General features: G+C 38.9%; 1 protein-coding gene across 18 annotated transcripts in view; it reads left to right on the top strand.

Annotated features, from left to right (window-relative positions):
• The window catches only part of ZNF827 (zinc finger protein 827), a 102,790-nt gene that overhangs the window by 29,355 nt on the left and 48,015 nt on the right, over positions 1-25,420 (top strand). For 15 of the 18 annotated variants that reach the window (XR_014945744.1, XR_014945749.1, XR_014945747.1 and 12 more), the window contains exons 3-4: positions 3,924-4,096; positions 13,954-14,434. Coding sequence is in view for 10 of the 18 variants with exons in the window: in XM_085546446.1 (XP_085402572.1) it covers positions 3,924-4,096; positions 13,954-14,434 (654 nt within the window). In the remaining 8 variants the exon portion in view is untranslated. The remainder of the gene's footprint in view (positions 1-3,923; positions 4,097-13,953; positions 14,435-25,420) is intronic. The other 3 variants (XM_085546450.1, XM_085546449.1, XM_085546440.1) reach the window with 2 other exon arrangements.

Raw genomic sequence — 25,420 nt, 5'->3', positions numbered from 1 at the left:
TGTGACTGTGGGCATTAATTTAATGCAACTCTCTGATACAGACTGGTCTTCATACAGGAAAGGCAGCTATAGGAAAGGAGAAAGGTTAAAATTAATCTGTAGCTATTAGTTTGGTTTTTGCTGGAAAAAAAGCTCTTCTGCCTTTTCACTAGGGAAAGGTAAATAGTTGTAATGAAATCCAGGTTCTGTGTTCGACTAACAAACTGTGCGCTTTGTCTGTGCAGCTTATACAAGGGGAATGCTCTGGCATGTCTAAGTGCTCTGGTAGTACCAGCACTTCATAAACTAGCTCTGATGCAGCAAATTGCCAGCAACTGTTCTCTTTGCTGAAGGCCCTAGCTTACTGTACTGCTGAAAGATAACAATAGGGGCCAACTGCCTCAGGTTCTTGGTAACCAAGGAACAACAATTCATTTTTTATAATATATGGGACTGAGATCCCAAGAGGAAGGGTGTTTCCTTTCAGTTTATACGCACTGGGCCAGTGCCAGTTGGCATCCAAGCTGACTTTATAGTGTAATGTTCATAACAAAAGATCTTCTAAGTCGGTTTTCTAATACACAATTAAGTTTTTCCTTTCTAAATAATTAACCAACTGAAAACAAAAAGCGAGCTGCTGGTTAGCGTATCTTGTTGACTGTGGAAAGCTAAATTCCTTGTTTCCTTTGGCCATGGAGGAATGCAGCTCACAAAAAAAAAGGTCACTGTTAGTCAAAAAGGTCAGAAGTGACCTTTGATTGGAAAATTCTGTAAAAGTTGTATAGGGTAGTGGAACATGTGTATTTTTACCATAAAAATAAATGTCACACATTCTCAATTCCTTTTGCATCTATGACATTATGGCATGAAAAGCAAAAAAACAATATCTCACTTTATAATGCTGTATCTGTTATTGTGTGTCTGGTTGCTTCTTGAGACAGGGTTTTTGGTTTGCACCCAGAGTTAAGACTGTATGACCAATAGGCATGGATTTTGCTCCCCTATCCTGCTTAGAGTATTTAAGGCATTGGTGACTTTACTTTGTTGTTACAAATCTGTTTTACTTACCCACCAGCAACATCTTGCTTTGGTAATAAGATCGATACTCTGTAAGATTAATTAGATGTCGGCAAGTAAGGAACAGCAAAGATGGAGGTTATATAGAGGCAGATGTTAATAACAAGAGTATTCCTGCTGCAGAGCTGTTTGGTCAGACGTGTTACAGGCAAGAAGCTGGAGCTGTGGCTTACAAGAACATCATCACACTGATGGTGCAGGTTGGCTTTGGTGGGCTTGATCATTACTTGTATGGATTAGAGTGAAATGGTGAAGAGAAGGCTAATTTTGTTAGAGACAACTTGCTAGTATTGCCAGCTTTATTAAGTGCTTACATGTTTTGGATCAAACTTAAAAGGAAGCCTGTAATCTCTGTTAAAATTCTGATGCCATTTCTGAAAGAGTATAGGCAGCACACCCTTTTTTATTTGTTACTGACTGAATACTTTCTTGGTAATGACTTTTTGTCTGTGATGCTTGTAGTTTTTTTCCCCAGATTTTCTTCCTGGCTAATTCTCTCTTCATTTTTTCCAAGTAATTGATGTGTGACATAAAATAGATGTCAGTGTAAGTGAAGGAAAGCTGAAGACACCATTTTTTTTTTCCTTTTGCTAAGGTATATTAAGTAAAGAACTAACATGGCTGAGCTTTGAACAAGGTAGATGTAAATCCCATTTGCCATTAATTGACATTATTATTGGTGAAGTCACAGAATTACAAAGTCATAGGGGCTGGAAGGGACCTCTGAAGATCATCTGCTTCCCTAGAGCAGTTTACACAGGAAAGCATCCGGGTGGGTTTTGAGTATCTCCAGGGTAGGAGACTCCACAGCCTTTTGGGTTGTTTCAGTGCTCTGTAACACACAAAGTAAAGAAGTTCTTTCTCATGTTTGTATGGAACTTCCTGTATTCAAGTTTGTGCCTTTGCCCCTTGTTCTGTCACTGGGCACTGCTGTAAAGAGCCTGACCCCATCTATTTTGCCCCTGCCCTTTAGATATTTATATGCATTGTAAGCCCAGAGGCAGAGGGAAGGCTGAAATGAGCTGCTGCTTGCCAAAGATAGTGCTAACACACTCAGGCCACTCATGACATCCAGAAGCAATGGTGGGCTACCACTTGGCTTCACCATTTCTCCCAAAAGAACCACGTGTTGTACCATATCTTGACAAAAGATTGCAGCTCCACTGCCCGGCACCACATCCACCCTTCCCTCCTCACCCTAAGGCTTGCTCAGGGTGCAGTGTGTGTGCATGACCTGCCTGCCTTCCTTCCTGCCCAGCTACTCAGCCCCTCCTTGTGCTGCCCAGGAGGCAGAAGGTATTTGGTCCAGCTCTTTTGTGAAGTGCTAAAGTGCTATTGGTTCATCTTGTTTGCAGATTTGTTCTTAATGGCCAGGAGAAATAGTTATAGAAGGCTTATAAAACATTTCTGTTCTGAATCCTTCATGATAGTCAGATCCTGGAGAATGATAATGATAATGAGAAAAGGGAAATAAATGATAGGAAAAAATGCTAAGAATATATATTTCTTTGTATTGCCTTTCTCACATTTTTTATTTTGTGAAGAAGTAAAGATGCTAAACAATTGAAACAAGAAATTATAGCATTGGTTTTGGCACATTCTTTAGAGATTCAGAGAGGGGAACACTTTGATAATAAGTTGAGTGTGATAGAAAATTTCACGAGTAGAATTCCTAAAATGGCAGAAGTGCATGCTTTGTCTATGTGTCCTTTTTTTGCATTTAGATAATGGGTACATAATTGGTAGAATTATAGTCTTGGTTTCCCACTTAATGGGAGGAATTATTTTTGAGGATATTATAAATCTTTCTGGAGGTTTGTACTACTTAGTTCCTCATCAAAGGAATCTGGTGTTTGCTACATTCTTATCAGTAGGAAATAACTGGTAAAAAAAAAAAAAAAAAAAAGAGGTGAAATATTCTGAGAGAAATTCCAGAATTAATACCTATCAGGGATAGGTATTATTGAGCTCTGGATATTTGAAAACAGTCTCAAAAAAAAAGGCTTCAAATTCTGTAGTAATCCTGGGCTTTTGTAATAAGCAGAGGAAGTTGTGATGAGGGGAAGAATGAATGGTTAGTTGTGTATAGTCAGCAGCAAGGAATTTTCTCTTTCCATCAACACTGAGATGGTTTCGCACACAGTGGACTAGCCATATTTACTTGACAAATGCCACCAAATCCTTTTAGTATCTTAGGAAAGTAAAGCAGAGTGAGAATGTTTAGGAAAGCAGTGGATTTAATGTCCTGGTGGCTAGCAGAGTAGAAGGAAACCCATGACCCTGGGATTCCTGATGGCTGATGTTGCGGCAGCATCCGCTTGAGGCATAGTTAAACAATTCTCCTGTTAAACATAAGTGAGATGCAAGGCCAGCATGCTTACCAGTTAACCTCTGAATTGCTCTGTGTTTTATATCCCCCATGCTCTCCTGACTAACCATCGAATATGGGAATGGATCATTTTTGAACAATTAAGCATATTTTCCGTACCCAACTACAACTGGCATTTGATAGGAAATGAGGCTGATAAATGATGATTATGAGAGACATCCATCTCAGTTCTGCTAAATTATAAGGAACATTAGCACCAGGTGAGACAGAATAGCATCCCCTACTGATTAGCCAAAGGATGTTTGGGGCATTAACCTTTATAAAATTATCGTGACCTTTCTTAGAGGGAGAATAACTAGATTAACTGGGAAAGGGACATGCAGGGGGAGGAACTGAAATTTCAGGTATGTGTTGTTGTTTAACGTTTGCAGATGAAATTCTAGCACTGAAAAATGGTGTCTTGGGTATGTTTACAAGAGAAAAGCATTCAACAAGTGTCTGTAAAGGCTCCTCTCTTTCTTTTCCCCCTTCTGCTAAGCCTCAGAAGAAGAAGGAGGAAAACCTTTCCAGTGTCCAATCTGTGGTTTGGTTATCAAGAGGAAGAGTTACTGGAAACGGCACATGGTGATTCATACAGGTTTGAAAAGTCATCAGTGCCCACTCTGTCCATTTCGCTGTGCGCGTAAGGACAATCTCAAATCACACATGAAGGTAAGGGATGTGTTTACTGACTATCAAAACATTTGACTTGTCAATCAAAGAATGATAGTGCAATGAACATACTTCAGTAGCATTGGCAAGAAGTAAAGTTCACTGTTCATGCTACAAGTATGTCTTTATTTAAATAAGGACACCGTAAACAGATAAAGAAATAAATTCTTTTCCTTTGCTTGCCTTTCCATTTTATGTTGTGTGGAAACTGCCTTGGTCTATGTCCACGTGATGCAGCACGAGTTGTCTGTGACAGATTTAGTTACGGACCTCAAACCACCAGAAGTGGGGATATTAGCTGAGATGTGACACCATGCAAACACAGTAGTTCTGGATGCATGTTAGCGTACTGCAATGGCAGACAGATACTAAGTGAATGCTGAAACTTTGCCTACAGCTCTGCAGTTTTAGTTTTATTCTTGCCATGGTTTTTAACTGCAGATACTCCAAAAATAAAGCATCCAAAATGATGAAAAACAGGTTATACTGTAATGTTTTGTTTTGAAATGTTTTTACTAATCTTAAGATATGTTTCTAAATCAGCCTACGCTTCAGGCTCCGAAAGAAGCTTAACTAACATTTGTGTTGATATAAAGAAATATAGAAATGTAAAAGAAATTTAGAAGAACAAGTCTATTTAGCAGAAATACTGTATGATTGCAAAGTACAAAGTACCAAATCTTCACATACAGTATGGCATGCTTGGTGAAGTAAAAATGGTACCTAGCCCATTCATCCATGGATAAAGAAGCTAAAGGGTAAAGAGTTTTCTATGTTAATGCAGTTGAGCTGTTATAATACCACTGAAATATTTTATTACAGTTTACATTTTGTTTGTTTTGGACAGCAGGTCTCACACTGTATGGCGGGGAAAGAAATGTCAGTTCAGCTTTTCTGTGCTGCTATTGCAAAATCTTGAGTTGGCTGGACATGAGTCTCACCTTGTTTAGACCTGAGTAACTGTCAAGTTTTAGATCAGATGATTCCACTGATCACAGTAGCAGATTGTGCTGCATTTTAGGTCCTTGCTAGTTCTGAAATCATCCTCCTGAAGTCTGAAAGCTTACTTCTTTCTTCTCCTACTGTAAATCAGTGCACCATTCCCAGGCATCCTTAGCATATTATGCTGAACTTAATCAGTTCCAAGTAGGCTTGGAGTGTTTGTTTGTTTGTTTTTAGGACTTGGTATTCAGTGTTTACTAGAGGGCTTAGATGGTCATCCTAAATAGAAGACCTGAAAGAATGAGAACTAAATATAATGAGTTTTTTGTTTTCAGTTGTTGACAGTCTGCACAGAAGCATGCATCACCTGAGAATTTGCTCTTCTTTGGCAGAGGCCTGTTATTGTCCTGTGTTTTATGAAAGATATCTCTGTTATTCCCTGCAGAAATTCTTAGTCTCTGCATTTTGTACCCTTTTGGAATTATTATTTACAGGGTTAGGGGCCTGCCCCTTACTTTTTCATGTGATGATTTCCATAGGAAGTCATAGATAGGATGCTGGAAGAAATGAAGAACATTTTTGCTGTCTCTGTGTGCTATCATTTTGGTGGATCTCTGAAGCCCTTGTAGTCTTCTCTGCTCCCTGCCTATCATAAACACCTTAATTAACCAAACCTACGTTGTCTTAAAACAAATCCTGGTAAAAACATGTAACAGTAGTAGTTATTATTCATTAGTATGGTGATTATTGCTTAATTTGAGCTCATTTTGAATCTCTTTTACATTTATTGTGTAGGTAAGATTCTAGGTCTCCTCAGTCAGTGCAGTCTAGTCATGCAGGTCATGATGGACTCAGTGATCTTTGATAGTAAAACTTCTTTATTTGAGATGAAGCCAACTGCTTTATAAAACTAATTGACTGGTATTTGGTCTGTTATTCTTGTTACAGTCTTACGAATAGGTTGCATAAAATCATGAGTACAGATATTTGCAAGATAATATTCTACTTTATTTTCCAAGGGTTTCATACACTTTCCTCATTCACATAGTCCATTCATAAAAACATTGCCTATCAAGTCAGAATTTGTGTAAAGCTGAAATACTTGCATCATAGTAGATGAATGAAATATAGACGTTAGACATTTGTTCAACAGCAGTGTCAGATGTATTTTGAGTTCCATTTGATAAAAAATATATGTTGATACCAGAAATGAAAATAGAAAAACACACTAATTTTCTCATTATAAAAACGTGCTGCTTTTAAATCTGTATCTAAATAAATGTGAGGTTTTAAAACACGTATATTTAAGCTAACAGTGTTCAAAATTGAGTGAATACACATCAGAAATAGTACAGCACAGCTGGGATTTAGGATGTAGCGTTCTGGCAACTTCAGTTGGTTATTTCATTCTTTTCATTGTCCCCAAATCCTCTGGGAGCTACCTGGTCTTATCTCCTTCCTGGCAGGAACCCCATGAAGTCAGAGCTGCCTCTAGCTTTCCACTCCTCTCTTTATCCCCATGAATCAACAGCAGCTGCAGGTGAGACTGCAAAATTACGGTGTTAGGATGGTGTTTGTCATTATAAGTCATTTTTTTTACTCTACTATGTTATCACAAGCTCAGCTTTTTTTTTTTCTTTTTTTTTTTTTTCATTAATGCTGCTCTTTAATTTTATGTTTTATGTTCCATTGATCAGGATGACAGACAAAACCTGTTGAGATGTTTTGCCCAGCTGCAGTCTTCGAAATCTGATAATATTGTCTTTATTTCCTCTCAGGCATCATAGCTCTGAGCTGGAGTACCTTCTCTTTTTTTTTCCTGTGTTCTTGTAGGCATTCTCCATTGAATCTGAGAGTTTAGAGATTAATTTCCGTTAATGGTTTTGTGTGTGTGTTCATACGGGACTCCCATATTCTGTGTATATTTAGGTTAATGAATAATGTCTATATAATATAAATAATCTGTTATTTTCTGGCAGTTATAAGGCACCAAACTCATTGGCCAGGAATATATGTCAGCATTTTTGATATCTTGTCTCCTGCTGAAGAAAATCTTAATAGATAGAGAGAGTTGGATAGATTCCAGCCCTGACCATGCTCAGATCTACATGTGCTACCCACCATGTTGATGAAAGCTTTCTTCCAGGTGCTTTGCCTGGCCAGCTTGCAACTGAAGGCAAGGAAGTAAAATGGAAGAAGGGAAGCGGAAGGAATGTTTCCACGCAATGAGCAAGACAGACAGAGTGAATTGCCTTTTAAGGCATGTAGTTTTATCTATAATTGTTATATGGCATTTAAATTACACAGTGATAGGCACCTTAGAAAAGTCCTAAAATAGACACAGTACAGAATTTTATTAGTCTATTTTGGAGACAAATTATAGTGCTTGCATAACCGCAAGTTTTGGCCCTTCTTCCTAGGAATCTGAGAGTAGCATCTCAGGACTTGATTATGGTACCATAGTGTGGTTTCCCAGGGCCCACAGGGTACTGGAAGTGAACACAGAAAAAGTGAATGGGCTTCTGAGAGAGGTTTCTTGTCCTGGCAGGCAGCAAGGCTTTTCTTTAAGTCTTCTTCTCCATTTATCTAAATGCATACTCAATTTGAGTACACTATTTTCTTTTTGAGTGAAAAAATAACTTAAATGCTAGTTCTGAACCTGCTGAAGGCAACAGAAAGGGGTGGTGTAATTTAGCAAGGTGTCTTCTTCGGGCCTTTCTGTTTTTACTAGTGGGGAAGTGGGAATTAAATTTACCTCAGAGCAGTGCCACTAGCATCAGTCAGATTTTGGCCAATTGGTATCTTTGGATCATATACATATCTTCCTCAGCAATTGGTGGAAGGTTAGGCTGTGAGATCATGCAGATACGTTCCAAGAAAGCAACAGGATATTAGCCTGAGTACTTGGAAAGGGGAACAAGGAAGAGAAGCATAAGGCCAAAAATAATACCTATAAATGTTCCTTGTGCTGCCATATAGACATAATGCAGAAATGAGCGAGCCAGCTCTTCTAACAGTGGAAAAGAAGTTTGGTGTTGTGAACGTGTGCTGAAGCATGGTGTTATGGTAGAAAATGAAGAAATGGAAGATTAAGCTTAGCAGAAAAGGCAAATGCAGCAGCAAGCAGATAATGAGATGCTTGAAAATAGTATCTTCCTGTTTCGCTTTCTTGTGAAGGACTATACAGTATGATCTAAGATTAATACTTCTGTCATAGTCAGAGTATTATAATACACTTACTGATTAGGGGGTCTATTGATAACACAATAGTGAGAATGAGGAAAGACTCTGAAGAATGTAAACAGGTCCTTACTATCCTTCCCCTCGCCCCTTAGTGATTTGCTTGTATCTTTTTCTTTCTTAGCAAAGTTCAGAAGACTGAATGAACATTCATAATCCATTTTGGTGAAAGACAGAACAGGTTACTTTAAAGCATCTTCATATTGAGAAGGAGATTGGCTCCATTTTATGTGAGAGTTTTCTGTTTAGTTTTGTTTAAGCTAACCTTAAAGAGTCACAAGAGACTCCTATGATTCCATTACCTCACCTCAGCTAGGGGAGGTAATACAAACTTACACGGCTTTTCAGCAACAGAAATCTGTGCCCCAAGACACAGATATATACCACAGGTTACTTAAAATACTTGCCTTTTAATCTTGGCACTTCTTGCATATGGTACAAGAGTAAGACATGAAATGCATTGCTGTCTTAAAATCTTTCAGATGAAATAATTTTATACATGTTGTATATGTATATTATTTATATATTTTCAGTGTGTAGTCTGGTCTTGCAGAAAGCCTTATTTTCCTTCATTCTTTAAGCAAAGCAAGGAAACAATTTCAAAAAGAAAGTATTAATAGTGTACGTATCCTGAAGTGAAGGATCATACCAGAACTAGTCTTATAAACTTTTGAAAATGAAGGAGCTTATCAGAAATGTAGTGGTAGAGCACACTCGAAAGATGCAAAATACAGACCTATCGAGTACCTCAATGCAGTCTTAGTGCAAGACATTTTGCTACAAGGTCTGAAAAAGAGCCAACCAAGAACAAACATGCAAAGAATAGGTGGGAAGACAAGTATTGGTAAAAGGGCAAGTTGTAGTTGTTATTGGCTATAGTGGTTGCTTAAGAGAGATCCCTCGTGAAAATGTTAGTTTGCATCAAACAAAGTAAGTGAGAAAAAGAAAACCTATAATAGGTAAAGAAAAAACTGATAAGAAGAACCCTGAAAGTAAGTCAGAGTGAGTAGCCAGAAGCAAACATTCACGCTCGCTCACTCAACATTCTAATTTTGCTTAGGGGTTTGTGTTCTTTAAAAAATATCATCTCTTATTCCAAGTGTGAAAAAAAGACAAATCAACAAAACAAACAAACAAAAAGCAATAAAACCTTGAGTTCCACAAAGACAAATGCCAAACCTTCCCTTCCTGTGCTTCATAAGTAGAAGGGAAAATCTGTGCCCAAATATAAGGAAGGGGACAAGTGAAAATCTACCTGATGTGTGCTATAAAATGGCCTATGTCACTGTTTCTCTCACCTCCTCTACCTGTTTTGCAGGTAGGTGGGATCACATCACTTTTAACTGGTTGGTAAATTGGTCAGGATGTTGCTTATAAGGATGAAAAGTTGATTTAACAAACTGCTTGTGATACCAGAAATATTAGTATGTTGGCCAAAAAAAACCAAAAAACAGAATATATACAATGATATGAATAATGAGATACGATAGGGACATGTGGCTTCTGTAAAAGAAAGTCGTGTGTTCTTCCACTAGGATGTTTTGAGCATGTCAAGAAAATCATGGACTTGAGAATCAGATGAAATTTATTTGGCCTTTACAAAAGCCTTTGGCAAAACTTCTCATTGAGAAGCTGCCAAATAAATTAAACAATGTGATGTACTGCAGCAAATTAGAAATTTACCAAGAAATGGTAAAACAAAGGGTAGGACGAAACTATCAATGTTAATCATGACAAAAGGCTATCAGAGGGTGTTCCATTTCTAAGAGTGGAATTGTGCGTATTTTAACAAATGTAATCTGCACAAAATGATGGCTGTAGGGTAAGAGAATTGTAAATGATACGACCTTATGTACATGAATCAAGAATAGAAAAGGCAAAAACTTGAAAGGGTTTGAACTTGCTGGCAGACAAATGCAAAGGCAAATGAAGTTACTGTTGACAAATACAAGGTAGTGTGTCTTGGAAACAGCAGTCTTAAACTAATCACACACCTCGCTGTCTTTAATATAGCAAACTGTAACTACTCAGGAAAAACATGTGGGTATCATTGCAGACAGTTCAATGCATTCCTCTTCTTGGCATATGCAGCAGTGGTTAAAAAGCATGTCAGATATTCAAATATGCATAGAATAGAACTGAAACAACACCAAAAATATTACGACACTGTTATGAACGTATGGTGGGCTGCCCCTTTTGATAATCACTTCTGATGCATGTTGTGTATTAAAAAGATATATTAGTAATAGAAAATGTTTTAAAACATGACAGTGAAAATGAGTGGTGGGATGGCAAGAACTTTCTTCTCCCTTTGAAGAAAGAAACTGTAAAGAATGGGGCTAGCAGGTCTAAAAAGAGGGTGAAATCAAAATAATGCATGTGGTAGAGAAGAAAAATAGAGGTGAAAAAGAAAAAAATGGGCTTCTTCCTCTCAGCACTGGACAGGAGTTGGCTCAGGGACATTGTAGTAGCCCTGCCACTACAAGAAGTAGCCTGGCTGAGTCTGAAGAGGACATCTGGTGGCTTGGGTAGCATTAACACAGTATAAGATCTATTTGCTGGAGGGAGAAGGCGGCCTGTTGGATTGTGTGACCTGGACCTCTCCCGTGATTGTCTTTCTGTGTAGCTCTGGAGGGTTTCTTGTTTATTCTGCCACAAGTAGCTGCTGCCTCAACTCTACTCATAGGAAAGTCCTCCTCTGGACCTGCTCCAACAGCTTGAAAATCTTTTGAATTCTGTCGTTCTTTGGCTACAAGCTATAAAACATTTCATTATAGGAGAAATTCATTGGTGATACTTCTCTTGTATTTGGACAGGAGGGAAACGCAATTCAGATGAATAAGTCTCCCCATTCTCATTGATTCTCAAAAGATATTGCAGGGTGTCTTTCCCTGCGCCTGGGCAGAGAAGGTGGCTCCCACACAGACTTTTCCACCAACTGCAGTGGTGACAGCCTCGTGAAGGCATCGTATTGATGGTTCTGATACAGGGCCTCCAGAAGAAGTGGTTAAATATGCAGGCAGGGAAATGTAGATTGGTGGGGATCCTGGAGACAAACTCTGGCATACAAGATCTCAGTGGGTGTAAGAGAGAAAGTTGCCATGGTGAGAGTGCTTGCTACCATTAGTACATCTTGGTGCTCTTAGTGAAGGAAAGTGCTTACATGCTGCTGTGCTTACAGACCATCCTGTTTTCAGTAGTGTGGATGGCCAATCTGGTTGGCATTTCCATTGTAACCTATTAATGTTTAGAAATTATTGTGCTGCTGTTCTTCTGCAAGATTATTACTTTAAAAGCTAATGCTAACCTATAACCATTTTAATATTTTTTTTTGTTGTCAGGTGCAACTTTAAGATTCAAAAATGACTTTGTAAATGTCATGCTTATACAACACTGAGAATTTCTTTCTATAAAGTGGCAGACCACAGGAAATTGTAGCTGTTTGTTTAGCACGTAATCTCCAGAGCCCTCGAGGAACCACTGAGTGCAAATTGGCACAGCACTAGTGAAATATGTTTTCACTGAATGCCAAGAAGACTAAAAGGAGGTCTCACAACTTCACATTTTTGGAGACCTGTGTTCAAGTCCACTGTGTATAGAGCTGGGAATGGTAGATGTCATCTTGTGACTGAATTCCTCTTGCTATATAAAGAACAAATCTGGCTGAATCTTTTACTGTGGGAAACTTCTTCCAATCAGAATTTTGACAAAGTTTTATTTGGAAAATGCTGTTGCTACCCCCACAGCCTGCACTGGGACTCTCAGGATGTTGGTCCCAGTGCTGTGGGAAACCAGAAAGCGCTAAAATCTTTAACTAGAGCTAGGCCTGGCAGGCTCCCTCATGGAAAGCTGTGTTTTGACTGGAGCTGGACCTCTCAGAGCTTTTCGGCTTCTAGACTTCAGCAGCAAGCTTTGATTCTCTGGCATGTCTGTCTCTGAGCCAAGCCCAGAGAATTTAGAATAGAGCACCACCCAGCCGGGTAGGGAACAATGTTTGATTTGCTAAGGGTTCAATGGACCCCTCCATGTTTCAGGTGAAATATTTTGCGTTCAACAAATGGCCGCTTTCCAACAGAAATTCTGTCTCACTGAAATGTTTCCAGCCTTCTCAAGTCACGAGTGAAAGTGAATGTGTGGAGCTCAGTCTGGTGCCAGTTTGCCCTGATAGCATGTCATCAGTTGGTAGAGGACAAGTGTATGTATTTCTCAGCCTTCTGGGAAAGAGTAGCCTTGAGCGCTGCTGTGAAGGTTTAAAATGTGTTTGTGAAGCTATGGAGAAAAAACTTATCCATGCACTGGCCACTACTATGCCAAGCTCAATTATTCGTTTCCTTTCATGAGTACTGTGCTGATCAGAAGTTGTGTACTGCACAATTTTTTATACGTAGTTTATATCTGTTTAAATATGAGGTATGCTCCAAAAGTAATACCTACTATTTGTTTCTTTGGAAACCGTAGCAGTAGAAAGAACACAATAACACTATTTGATACAGCAGATTCTCAGCTGCAAAACACTATTTTTTAACATAGTCACCACCATTAGCTGTGCATTTTCACCAGCAACAAACCCACTGTCAGCATTTCTACCACTGAAACGCTCCACTCCACTGCCTCAGTGTGCTCACAGTCCACCATTAGGTCTTCATAAACATTCAGCTAGCATCATTGACTGTCAGTGGGTGCCATTTTTTTTCTGCATGGAGGAATTCAGTGACACACCTTTGTGTCATATGCACTTCCATGCCAGATGCCATTTTGTCAGACTGCCCTTCTAATGCCCTCTGTCACCCAATAAAAAATTGTAATGGAGTATTGTCAGGAAGGTTCAATCTCTACTGCTATACCAGCAATATCTGCTTCTGATGTCATGGGCCAATGTAATTAATAGGTGTCGTTACTTTTGGAGCAGCCTTCATAGGTAATCGTAAACCACTGCAGATGGATGGATGGAGTTCTCTTTATGAGGTGTCAAGATCAAGCGTGAGGATTCTGGGTGTTGTACAGTCACCTTGGAGCATGCAGACTCTCCATGAGGCAGAGCCTGCAGTCAAAATACAAGTGCAATGGGATTAACTGGTTTAATGGATTTATAGAGTTAGCTGACAGACAGCAGCTCTCCTGTTTGTATTTTATCATAACAGAGCAGTTTATTTTCTAGTGGAATTAATTTCAAGTGGTTCAGTGGTGCCTTGGTATTGCCAGATGTTGGGTTTTTTTACCCTAATGATACATAAATTGATGGTGGATCTTGCTATGCAGAATGATGGTTTGCTGTGCTCCTCTGAACAATTTTTAAGTTAGACAGAATAAACATGCTTAGCAGAACATGTAACAAATAGGTTCTTCTGGAGTTTCTTTGCTTAGTTTTGGTTTTAAACAAGGAAATTGCTCGCTATATTTTGAAAGTTTTTTACATATTGACAGGTCATTGGGATCTGTTACATTCAAAGCAGACTCCCATCATTTCCATGACATGAAAACAGATGTTTCTTACATGTGAAAGAGTCCTACTGTTCTTATTATCTGCCATCTTTCCAAGTGCTCAGAATGCAGAGTTCACTCATTAGCTAAATTTTCTTGTTTTAAAACAGTGAGGAGTATGGAGCTGAGATTTCTATAATGCTGGTAAACTGCTCTGCTTAACACATGCTTTTATCTTTCACCTCTTGAACCAGGTTCATCAGCACCAAGACAGGGGTGAGACCTTTCAATGCCAGCTATGCCCTTTTACCTCCTCCCGCCACTTCAGCCTGAAACTCCATATGCGTTGCCATCAGCATTTCCTCAGGACAGAATCCAAAGTGAAGGAGGAAATACCAGAAACTGAGGTGAAGGGGTCACCACAGCTAAATAGTGACTCCTGCCCGGGACCACAGAGGGAAGGAGTTGGACCTGACCTTATGGGATCAGCATCTGTATCTAAAACATCTGATGTGGCTGGGCAGGCTAGTGGAGGTATTCCACCTTTACTAGTGAAAGAAGAGCCCAAAGATGACAATGGCATCTCAGCTGCACCTTTTGCTCTTAGCACTGTTGACAGAGCCCCCAACAACACAAAGCTGAAAGACTCTGACTTTGTGGCCAGTACAGCATCAGCACTATTCAGCCAAGACATCTCTGTCAAGATGGCATCAGATTTTCTTATGAAGCTGTCAGGTAATTGAGCAGCCAGCAGCAGCAGCAGCTGCTCCTTCCTTGGGCTAAGAAACCCTTTGCCTTGGGTTTGCTAGGTCATTGAATTTCAGGGAGCAAAGTGTTGCAACTTCTTAACTTGTAATTTCTTGTGTCTTTGGATAAAAAGAGTTGCATGATGGAGGGAAGAGGGGAAGAAGTGGGAAAAGAGAAAAGGAGAGGGATTTTGCTTTTTATTGAAACCTGGAACTGGGGATGAGAACTTGTTTTCCAGGCTTTGATATTCACTGAGAATTGCCTCAGCAAGTCTCAATTGGTGTGTTTTTCAGGTATGCTAACTACTTGTAGTTCTGGTTTAAAATCACTGAGGGTCACAAGCACCCAGCACATTAGAAAATTCAGCTCTTAACTTCTTCTCTGCCTTTACCCATCTGTTAAGTAGGAACAATAAATGAGTGGTGACCTTTCTTTCAGGGAGCATAAAATATCTAACTAGTCACTGCCTGCCAAAGTATGAATACTTCTGCATTGCTTGATTATTAACATTTAAAAAAAAAAAAAAAAAGATAGTCCTAGAGATTCGTGAACAGTTTTTAAATATATATTTTTTTGTTATTCTAATTGAAACCCATATCAAATGCAAAACATTTTTTTTTTGTTTGTTTGTTTGTTTGTTTTTCCACTGTCAGGTTATTGCTGTGAGAATATTTGTATGTGAGAGTCTGAAGAGAAGAGTGTGTTTAGGGAAAATCTATTATACCTTATGTGCTTTCTTATTGATTTGACTGAATTCAGACTTGTGGAAATGCTGTTGTTGTTGGAGATGTTCTACATACCAGATGTTTGTGGTTGGTTTTTTTTTTGGTTTGAATTGGCCTTTAATTTTTAAAGAGGAGGAAATCAGGAAAAATGTCACTGAAGAAAATTCTGTTTCACAAGGAGATGTCAGTCCATGTTGCAAGTTTTAGACTTTGGAGATAGAAGGTACCCATTACAGCAGAGAATAAATGGTCACCTTTTTCCTTTAAGTTGAGTGTAAGTTGTATTCTAGTAAATTAAAAAAATTAAAAACAACAAAAAAGTCAGATAAATGAGCTCTGCCCTCATTCCCCTGTCAAGGTGAAAGGACGGCATTCTGTTGTGGTAGAAAGGGTTGCTGTCCTCATCTGCCCAGATCTCTGGGATAATAATGCTGTGGGGGAATAGAATGGAGTGGAGAAACAGCAGAGATGAAGCTTTAGGCTTCATGGAGCCAGTCACAAAAAGGGAAAAGACCGAGGGTAAGCAGGAAGTAAAATGGGTTAGTACAAACAGTTTCTTGTGTGGGTTGGAAGAAGCCACATAAATATTTCCTTATTTAAAAAAGAAAAAAAAAAAAGTAAAAAAAAAAAAAGTGTTGGTATATTATTATGATAAACAAAAAAATAAGCAAGGATGAGTCTGCATGGTTTTTTTTGTTGAGTTTCAAATTTAGACTCCATGAAATCCATTTCTGGTGTTTGACAGCTGTCCCATATGTTGTCCTTCTGATGTCTATTAAATTTGTATTGTTTTACACTGAGTGACTCTACATCATCTGTGCTCAGCTGTGGATAGTAGTGCTGATGAAGGCTGTATGTAGCAAAAGTGAGAGCAGAAAGCAGGAGAGGAGGGGAAAGCTTGAATACAGAAAAAACGTACAACATTTTGATGTGCTGTTTTTCATGTAGCAGTTGATGGGGAATTGTTTACAGTTTGGCAGACATTCATGTTTTCAGTGTCTGATCTATTGGCATCAGAAAAAGGATATAAATGTACATTATTCATGCAAAAGACCTATGCCGCTATTTTATGGTGACTTACTAAAGGTCTTGAAACCTGACTTGTATGCACTGTTACCTAGCAACATGTTATAAAGTCACTGGGGGAGTGAGATGTATCTGTAATTTTGTATGTGTGCATATTTGGTTGAAAATGTTCTGCCAGTCACCAAGTTTGCTACACAAGGAGAGCAATGTTAAAAGGAAAAGAATTTCTTTTCTCCTGAGATTTATATTGTTTTATACGTTTAGCTCATGCTTTCCTCCATATAGTGTGCATAAATTTAGGATGAAGTAAAAGTAATTCTCTTTTAGCAAGTTGGCTAAGTAATAGCTGCATTTTTAACTGCTTGCTGTGCAAGTTCCTTTGAGTGATTCCTTTATTATGACACTCCCTTCTTAGGCCCATCAGAACTTCAATTATTGGCCTTACCTTTTCAACAATATAAATCTTTTGACATCACAAATTGTATATGCCAATTGTAACAGCCAACACAGATTTGTCGAGACTGTATTATGTCAAAACAATCTCATTTTCTTCTCTGACAGGCCTTGTGGCTAGGAAGGAAGCAGTAGAGAGATATCTAGGCTTTTAGAACTTGGTATTTATTCTTATTGAATAGTGATGGTTTAAATTAACATTTATTTTTCCTTGCCTATGTTTACCGGCCCTCCTCTTCCTGGTTAGTTTGAGTATGTGCATCTCTAGTTTCATGAGAAACCATGGGGAGCAGATTGGTTTTCATTTCTGAACGGTTTCAACCCCTTCTTTTCCAAGTGTCTGTCCTCAGATGTGTGCTTGCTTCCCTTCAGAACCAGGAGATACGTTTTCCTGTGATATCCCAGAGCAGAAGTATAATTGGTGTGTCTGAGGTGGAAGACGGTGCAAAATTGGTGCTTATTAACTATTATTAATTTTAAAATTTAATCTTTATAGGCATGTATGTCACCATGATTCGTAATATTATTTCTAATTATGCGGTACTTTTCTAGTCTAAGAAGCTGCTATCAGGTGACTGGAATGCAGTATGCTGAGAGTAGGTTGCAGTCAAAAGACAAGGGCTGCAGACAGAAGAAATCTGGAGGAAATGGGCAGCTGTTCAACAGGCAATTGCAAGAATACTCTATCAAGAACGACTAGCTGGTTAACAGACTTGTAGGAAAGAAACAAGAGTTAATAACATTGCACTGTTGCTCAGATGTTGGCCGTTTGACTGGGATGTATAAGGAGTAAAATGGCACCTGGGATGTATGAGGAGAAGGGGCTGCTCTTTTCAGTCCTGCTGAAGAGCACGGACAGTTAGAAGGACTTCAGAGGAGGGCAGCGGAATTGACTGGCGGTTTGGAGAACATGTCCAGAGAGGAAGGGTGAAAGGGAGTGAGGTTGTGAAGCCTGTCAAGAAAGCTAAGGAGAGTTGTTAGTAAGACTTTTCTGCATTAAAGGGTTTGTTGAAAGGCGGAAGGAGGAATAATCCATGGGTGATTCATGATGACTGGGATAAAAAATAACAGGTTTATATTACTGTAGGTTTTAAGTTGGCATTAGGAAAACCTTTCAGAACCTGAGGTGGTTAAACCTCCAACTGGCCATCGGAAGTTTTTAAAGGATGGTTCGGTAACTTCTAGTCAGATACGATTGGTCAGGTATTAGGCAGTAGTGGATTAGACAATTTGGGATGAAGCTACAAGAAATTCAAGCTGAACAAGTAGCGAGCTGCAGAGAAGCAAAGGGAGGAAAAAAATTACGGGTGTTCTAAGTTGGATCTGATTTTGAGGTGGCCATAAAAGAACTGTGATGATAGTGCTCAAAATGGCTTCTGAAATTTTCATTTAAAAAAGCTTATGGGATCTTTAGAATAAGAGAGGTAGGTAGAGAAATATTGGAATAAGAGATGTGAGATCTTTTTGCCTTTTTCTTTTTTTTTTTTTAAATTTCTGCCAGTACTTGTCACAAAAGAGGAAAGATGCACAAACTGTAAAGCTAAAATTAAGAACAAACATAGAAATCTTTACCAGATTACATCCTCTGGGTCCTACTTTAAGGTAGGAGATGCTTTTACATTCACAAGCAATTGAAAAGGATTCTCTCGAATTTTCTTTAACTTTGAAAAGGCTGTTACTTATGAAGAGAAATAGCTGATTGCTTGTAACATAAAACCTGGGCATATCATTATGTTTAAACCTTTCCCCCTCTTATTTCAGTGGAATTACCTTCATGCTTTAAATTGCCCTTTGCTGTTTCAGTGCTTTGTCAGAATGTTTTGTTCCCCCCCCCCGTCCACAAATTCTTTGTAACCATAGTCATGTCTTTAGTTTCAGAGTATTTGCTTTTCCTGTTTGAAAAGTTTCAGTGATGGACTTTATACAGCACACCTCTTTAAATCCTGATGCCCTTCCACCCACTTCTAAGGCTTGTTTTCTTTTTAAATAAAAAATAGCTTTCACAGTGATCCAAATTACCATGCCCACTGAACTCTAGTGAAGCTATTACAGTGCCTGTGTTATGTGCAGCAGCTTTTTTTCATAACATTTGAAAATAAATGGAACCCATCAAAATGAATGTGATTCTTGCACTATTGATCTCAAAGGAATTCTGTGTGGAAACAGTAATTGTAAGGCATACTTCATCCCCAGCCTCTCTCCCCAACTTCTCTGCATTCAACAAGTGCATTACTGTGGTAAGCACATCTCTTCATCTTCTGACGTTGTGTGTCATCACTTGTGCCCCGCTTCTACCCTTCGTTTTATGTTCCCCAAGTTACTTGCAAGGAAAAACTTTAATATACAAAGGCTGAAGGAGAGATAAAAGGCACGTTGCATTTGGGACTGTCTACATTAAGCAATGAGGAACTGTGGTTTCTTCCACGTTAAGTCATGTCTGATGTCACTGTTGTGCGACAAGTCAAATCTTTATTTTGGAAAGTAATGCAACCATGGGATTTTGGTGAATGTCCAAAAGACTCAGATTCTGCATTCATGTTTTCTTAGCTGATGGCGCAATAAGACTGTAAATCACCAGCTACATACAAAATATTAGTAGATAAACTAAGTAATCAGTCTATCCATTATGTTTGCCTTATGAAAAATACTGCATTCCTTAAAGGTAACAGAAGTAACTTGAAATGTTGCAACACTTGTCACTGCCTGAGCTGGCTGGCTGGAAGACTCTTGTCATAATTGATGTATTTGTGTAGCAGGTTCCAAAGAGAAGGCCGTGCTGCCTATATTTAGGATTCATAGTTTATGCCAGAATGTAAAATTTCAATTAGATTATGTAAGCAAGCAGGACTGGCAATTATTCAGCCTCACTTTACAGTCTTACTTTAAGAATACTGCAAATTCCATAATGTTGCTGTTAGAGCAAATACCCCTGATGGCATCAAGATCTCCTTCAGATGCCTCTCTCAATTAACGTTTTCGTACATTTCTACTTGGACCTTTAATTTAACATCAAACTGAAAAAGGACGATAGTACAACTAATTAAAACCTGGGTAAATAAAAGCTTGTACTAATCTCTGCCACTTACACATCACCGTCATCCCTTTTCAGCAGCTTCTAGTCTTAATACCACAAAATTCTTGGATGTCTTAAAATCATATGCACCTTATTTCATGTATTGCAGAAATGCTTTGAGTTTGGTAAGATAAACTGTTGTAGACTGTAATTCAGTTGTTTAAAGTACAATATAACAAATTGCTTTTTGTGTGTGTGTGTGTGTGTGTGTGTACTTAGCCCAGTACAACTTAAAACAAGACTTGAATATGACTCTGGACTGGACCAATTCTGTGCTTACAATTTTGTTTTGATAACCCCTCAAACTTCTATATCCGAGGATAGTTAGACTGATGTGTCCTTTACTTTCCTGATTACACCATTACTCTGGGCTGAAGCCTGAGCTCATGAGCTTTCCTGTGAGAGCTATCTAAAATGGGAACTGAGGATATTAGTTCAGTCATCTCTGATTATTTGTTTCATCTGTTTGTTTTTTTAAATTTTCTTAAACAAATATAAAGGCCACTCTGGTGGCATTTCTCTTTTTCTCTGTTTCTGTGCCTTTGTAGAGAGAAGAAATGTCCGTAGTGCAAACAGTTATTTCCTATCAGCCATAAATTTGCTTTCCTCTTCCCATTCTGTTCCTTCTCTCCTGCTCCCCCAGGAGTTTATATATTCTGCTGTTGTTTGGATTTTTACCCAGAAAGGAGAATGAGGTCTTAGATATTGCAGTCTTGTTAGCAGGTGGGTCTTTGACTGTATACCATACGTCTTGGAGTGTGGGTGTATGGTCCTATGGATACTACGGCAACTTGCCAAATTCCTCAATTCTACTTGGACTAGAACATTGTAGTATTCTGAGGTGACACCAGCAGGACTTGTAACTGCCCAGTGCTGTGTCTCATTTTGTTTGACTGTAGTTCCTTAAATGCAAAGCAGCTGTAGAGAAGATCAGGATAACTAGCTGACCTTTTCTGAGCCTCTGCTTACACAATTCCAGTATACTTAAGCAAGATAATTTGGAAGACCTTGTATTTTAAGTGGTCCTTTGGAGCCCTGAGGTGGCAAATTTTGATATCATCATACTTCTCTTGATCATCTGTTCTGTCATTCCACTGCTTTGATTAAAAAAAAAAAAAAAAAAAAAAAAAAGCAGTGCTGAATGTCCTTGAGCCATAAGTAGCTTCCCATTCTCTTCCTTGGAGCCCGGTATGTTAGTTATTTGGTTGAAGACAGAGCAGAGGGCCTTGCAAATAACATATAATTGAGTTAGCATTCCCATGAGGGGTAAGTACAATGAGGACTCTTGGACAGATCAGTGCTTTGGGCAGAAATCACTGAAAGGAAATGAGAGACCAACTAGATTTCCCTGCTAGAAGAATAGTACTTCTCTTTGTAGGTGGCCTCTATGCGTAGTATGTTGAACATAATTTATCAGCCCTTTGGATTTTAGACTGGAGAGACTGCAGCAGATTCCATTTGCATAGATTATTTTTGCAAAGCAATTTGCTCAACAGTGGCTTCTTCTGCAGCATTTGTACCCCTCATTCAGTTCTTGAGTGTCCTCAAACAGAAGCTGAAATCTCCCATGCCAAACTGCACATGTCAATTATTAGAGTGAAACCAGAAGTCTCAGCTCTTAACCTTTACTGACCACAGCTGCCTTAAGGGGGATTGACGCCCAGCATCAAGGAAATGTGTCTTTTGAATACTGTGGAACTGATCTAATAGAATCAAAGGTTGTAAAGGACCTACAAGATCATCTAGTCCAACCATCCTCCCTTTACCATACCTACAGATGAAGGCCCTTGGCTCAGTGTGTCATTCAGATTCTCTAGCTGCAGCAGGGCATGGATAAAATTCAGTTCCTTCTTCCTCAGATAGCTGTGCTGTGAATTCTCTTTATGGTATGTCTGACTATAATAATAATTAAAAAAAAAAAGTTCAGTTTGAAGTGCATTTTGGAATGTATCTCCACCTTCCTCTTTTTTCTTCAGCCATGAGCATCCTGCTGTGTCTCATCTTTGTGTGATGGAGTCGCTGTGATGGTGCAGCAGTGTACTGTGGCATTAGAGATTTTCAGCAGAGCTCTCGACTAAGGGCTGTCAGGGCCTCCTCTTTCATTCTACTACTTTGTTGTTGAATTTTTTTTTTAATTTTTTCTCATTTTTTTTTCCTTTGCTCAGACGGAAAGGTGACCAAATCCTTGCTGTTTGTGACTCGCAAATGAAGCAATCAGCCCATTTCTCCTTTTTCAATTAAAAACATTTTCAGCACGTAGAAATCCTCAGTGAGTGGATCAGTGCAGTTAGCAGCTTCTATCAGAGGCTTCCAGATTAGTGGCAGATGCCCGTGGCTTTTCTTGTGGCATTTGGCAGTTTGAGAAAAGTGTTAAAACTTTAATTTTCTTCTTTGTCAAATTAATCAAATGATCCCAATTTCCAGGCAGATAAAAAATGTCGACTTGGAATCTTCTTTGATCTGGTATTTTTTCTGGGTATGGAATGAAATGGAGTGAATGGGGAATTGTCTGCCCTCCTCGAGAGACTGCTGCCTGCTGGCTGGGTGTTCTGTGTTGTTCACCCCTCTCGCTGTGCATTTCTAAATTAAATTACTGCTTCAGTCTGCAGGCATTGCATCCTTCAGTCTGTTCTCACTGCAATTCAGGATGAACGCAAGTTACCTACAAATTAAGTATATGTACGTGTATCTATTTTTGTATGTAGATAGATGATGGTGTTCCTTCTGGGCAGTAATAATTTTGTAGTTCAAAGATGCTGTAATAGAATTCAACGTCATCTCTTCAATCCTTGACTAGTTCCAATTTTTTGGAAGATCTTTCATTCAGACGGTTGTTCTTAATATTTGTTTGTTTTTTAAATTGCCCTCAGTCAATTTATTTCCCTTATTTGTAGTGCTTTTTTTTTTCTTCCCTATATCTGTTTACTGTTCTGCCACATAGAACCAGCAGATGCATCATTGTTGCTGTTACCCATTTTTTAGGAACTCTGTATGTAACTCTTAGATCCAAGGTAGGGTAAAAGCAATAGTGATTTATTTGCTTTGTTATGGTTTGGTATGATCAGTTAACAGAGCAAATAGGAATCAACCTCTTTTTTAGCTTATTAGTTCTGTCTTCAGTCCAAAGCAAAGTAGCACAGGCAGAACCATCTACACAGATAAGAATGCTACTTTTGGGTTTCTTTTTTTTCCTCAGCTAACATTGCCAAATATTCATCATTAAAACTTCTCTGGACTGTGGAGCTTGACTGCATTTTATGTTTCTCATAGGTGAAGTCTGGTAGATGTACTACAATGAACTGAATGTATGGATTTTGTGGAGAGCTCATTTAGGCTATGAATTCTGTGCTGGCAGATCTGTTCTCAGTGTAGCTTTAGCTCTGATTTCCTGCATGGTGTTTCAAAGCTGTTAGTGAGCAATGGCTCATGGTGTTGTATGCTGTCAGAGTGGAAGTGCTGATACAGGTTAGGAAGTAAAGGAATGCAAGAGGTGGGAAAGGAAGGAAACTTTGCACCTTTCCTGAATTAGTTTGGATAGGTCACTGTCACAAAACTGTTTAATCTCTGTAATAAGCTACCTTAAGTTGTTGGTTCTCTGAGCTCTCAGTGTTTGACTTCATCCTATTAGAGTTCGAGAATAGCCCTGGGATGAAGGGCATGGAGGTACCACTTGACATCTGCTTGGGTTCAGACTGCCCTTGAGTTTTGGCTCAGTGCTAAAAGTGTTTAATAAATGCTCATTTCTGCCAGGAGTGCCCACTTTGTTTCTTTTGCTACCCTATTTCTGGTGGTGGGGGTTAGTTTTAAGGCCTTTGTTACTGCAAACTAGGGCCTGACCAAAAAAAGTTACTAGTTTAAATCTATGATATAAGTATAGTTACAGTGGTTCTACTTGCATGTAGGTGCTTTACATTAAACTTTACGTGGCTTTTGGTGGACCATGGTGGATGGATGCAAACTTATTCTGATCTATGTCTGTACGTCTGTTCAGTATCACGTCTATTTCAAATAGGAAAATTGTCTGCCACACAGATCTATAGTGCTTCCTCTGCCTAATTCATTTCATGGTTAAAAATGTAGCGGTCTGCACTGGTTAAGGATTGTTCTTGGTGTGTATGCTTTAGTTCTTGACTCAGAGTCATGCTTCCTTTATTTTCTGCTGCAATTTAAATTAACGCCTTCTTGAAATGAATTCATTCACAAGATTTTTCTCCAGAGTCTCTCTGGAAGTTCATGAGGAATGCTCTGTAAGAGCTGCACTCTGCTCCTGGTGGAGGCATTTTTCATATTTGCAGCAGTTAGAGTGGCTTATTTTAAAGAGGAAGAACTGTGGAAGGTAGTGAAGCAGAAAAGGGTTGGTTCTTGTTTTTCTTCAGTGAGAATTCATCACATTGGGTCAACCTCTGGAACAGATTGAGCTAAAAAGGTGGCGGAGAAAGCAGGTAGGCTTTTTTATTTGGAAGTACCTCAATAAAGTTAAGATTGGTTTGAGAGCCATCATCTATATTTTGGTGAATTGAAACATCCTTTCATGTTTTATATTTCTGCTTGGTTGGGTTTGTTTGTTTGTTTTTAGGGAAAAAAAATTATTCCTGTTGCTGGTAAAACTGCTTATTGTTCGTACTAAAAACTACGTGTCTGAACAGAGATTTTGCTTCTGAAACAGTGAATAGTGCCAGTGTGTGCACGTGTTGCATATGTGTATGCAGTTTGTACCACTTTAATCTTGATGGTGAGCATTTTAAATGGGCTGTTGGTTTCAGATATTCTAGGAGTCGGATTTTGGGGTAACTGCTGCGATGGAGAGTATCTTAGGAAATAAGCCAGGAAACTGAGAAGCCAGAGAGTAGATCGGAAACAGTGAAGTGGAAGAGGAAATACATCAAGGGCTTAAACCAGTGACCTTTGCCAGAATATGAGTGGGTATGACCTGTCGGTACCCTGCACCTTCTGTTGGCTGTTACTGTCCCCATAGTATGCCATTTGCATAGTATGCTTTTACTGTTTGTGTCACAGCTTTGTAAAACAGCTTCCTGCAGCAGGCAATGGATGTTGACTTCTAATATCCTGCTATGTCCAGTAAAATGTGTTGTGGGATGCTTCCTATCTGTGTGGTCTGAGTGACATTTGATAGGAGTCGTAAAGGTAGGCAATGGAATATCGTGTGGAAGTAGGGAAATACATAGGAGAGAAGAGAAAGGTTGCAAAGTGGATGGTGAGAGAGCTAAGAGAACAAAAGGGGGCTGATGTTCTGTCTTTAGTATTTGTGGAGATGAAAGTTTAGAGTGAGAAAGATGTAAGCTCATCAGTTTAGAGCACTGAAGGAGGCATCTGCCCTGTGTTTCTGGGAATTTAAAGTGGACTTTCATGCAAGAAAAAGCTACTAACAACTGGCAGGAGAGGAAGTGTCTCTTCATGGTCAGAAATAAAGAATTAAAATAAAAAGTGGTGAAAAATAATGCAACTTATTTAGCTTCCTGTTGGCCATACAGTTGGCTGATGAATTTATTTTGCATGGTTCTGGAAGTGTTATCTAAGGGGTGTTATTAGTTCTATCCCTTTGGCCAAGTGTAGCACAAAGGATCCATCACTACTTAGGGGTCTCTGAAAGACTGCTTGAGAACAACAGAACTGGATGTGCAGATTTTAAACACCCCCAAGATTTCTGTATTCTTTTTTGAGAAGCTGCTTCCATGC

The sequence above is a fragment of the Coturnix japonica genome, chromosome 4, assembly GCF_054131305.1.
Source record: "Coturnix japonica strain WE chromosome 4, WE-NBRP24, whole genome shotgun sequence".
NCBI lineage: Eukaryota > Metazoa > Chordata > Aves > Galliformes > Phasianidae > Coturnix > Coturnix japonica.
Note: the sequence above shows the minus strand (reverse complement) of the source record. Positions and strands in the feature narration are given on the sequence as shown.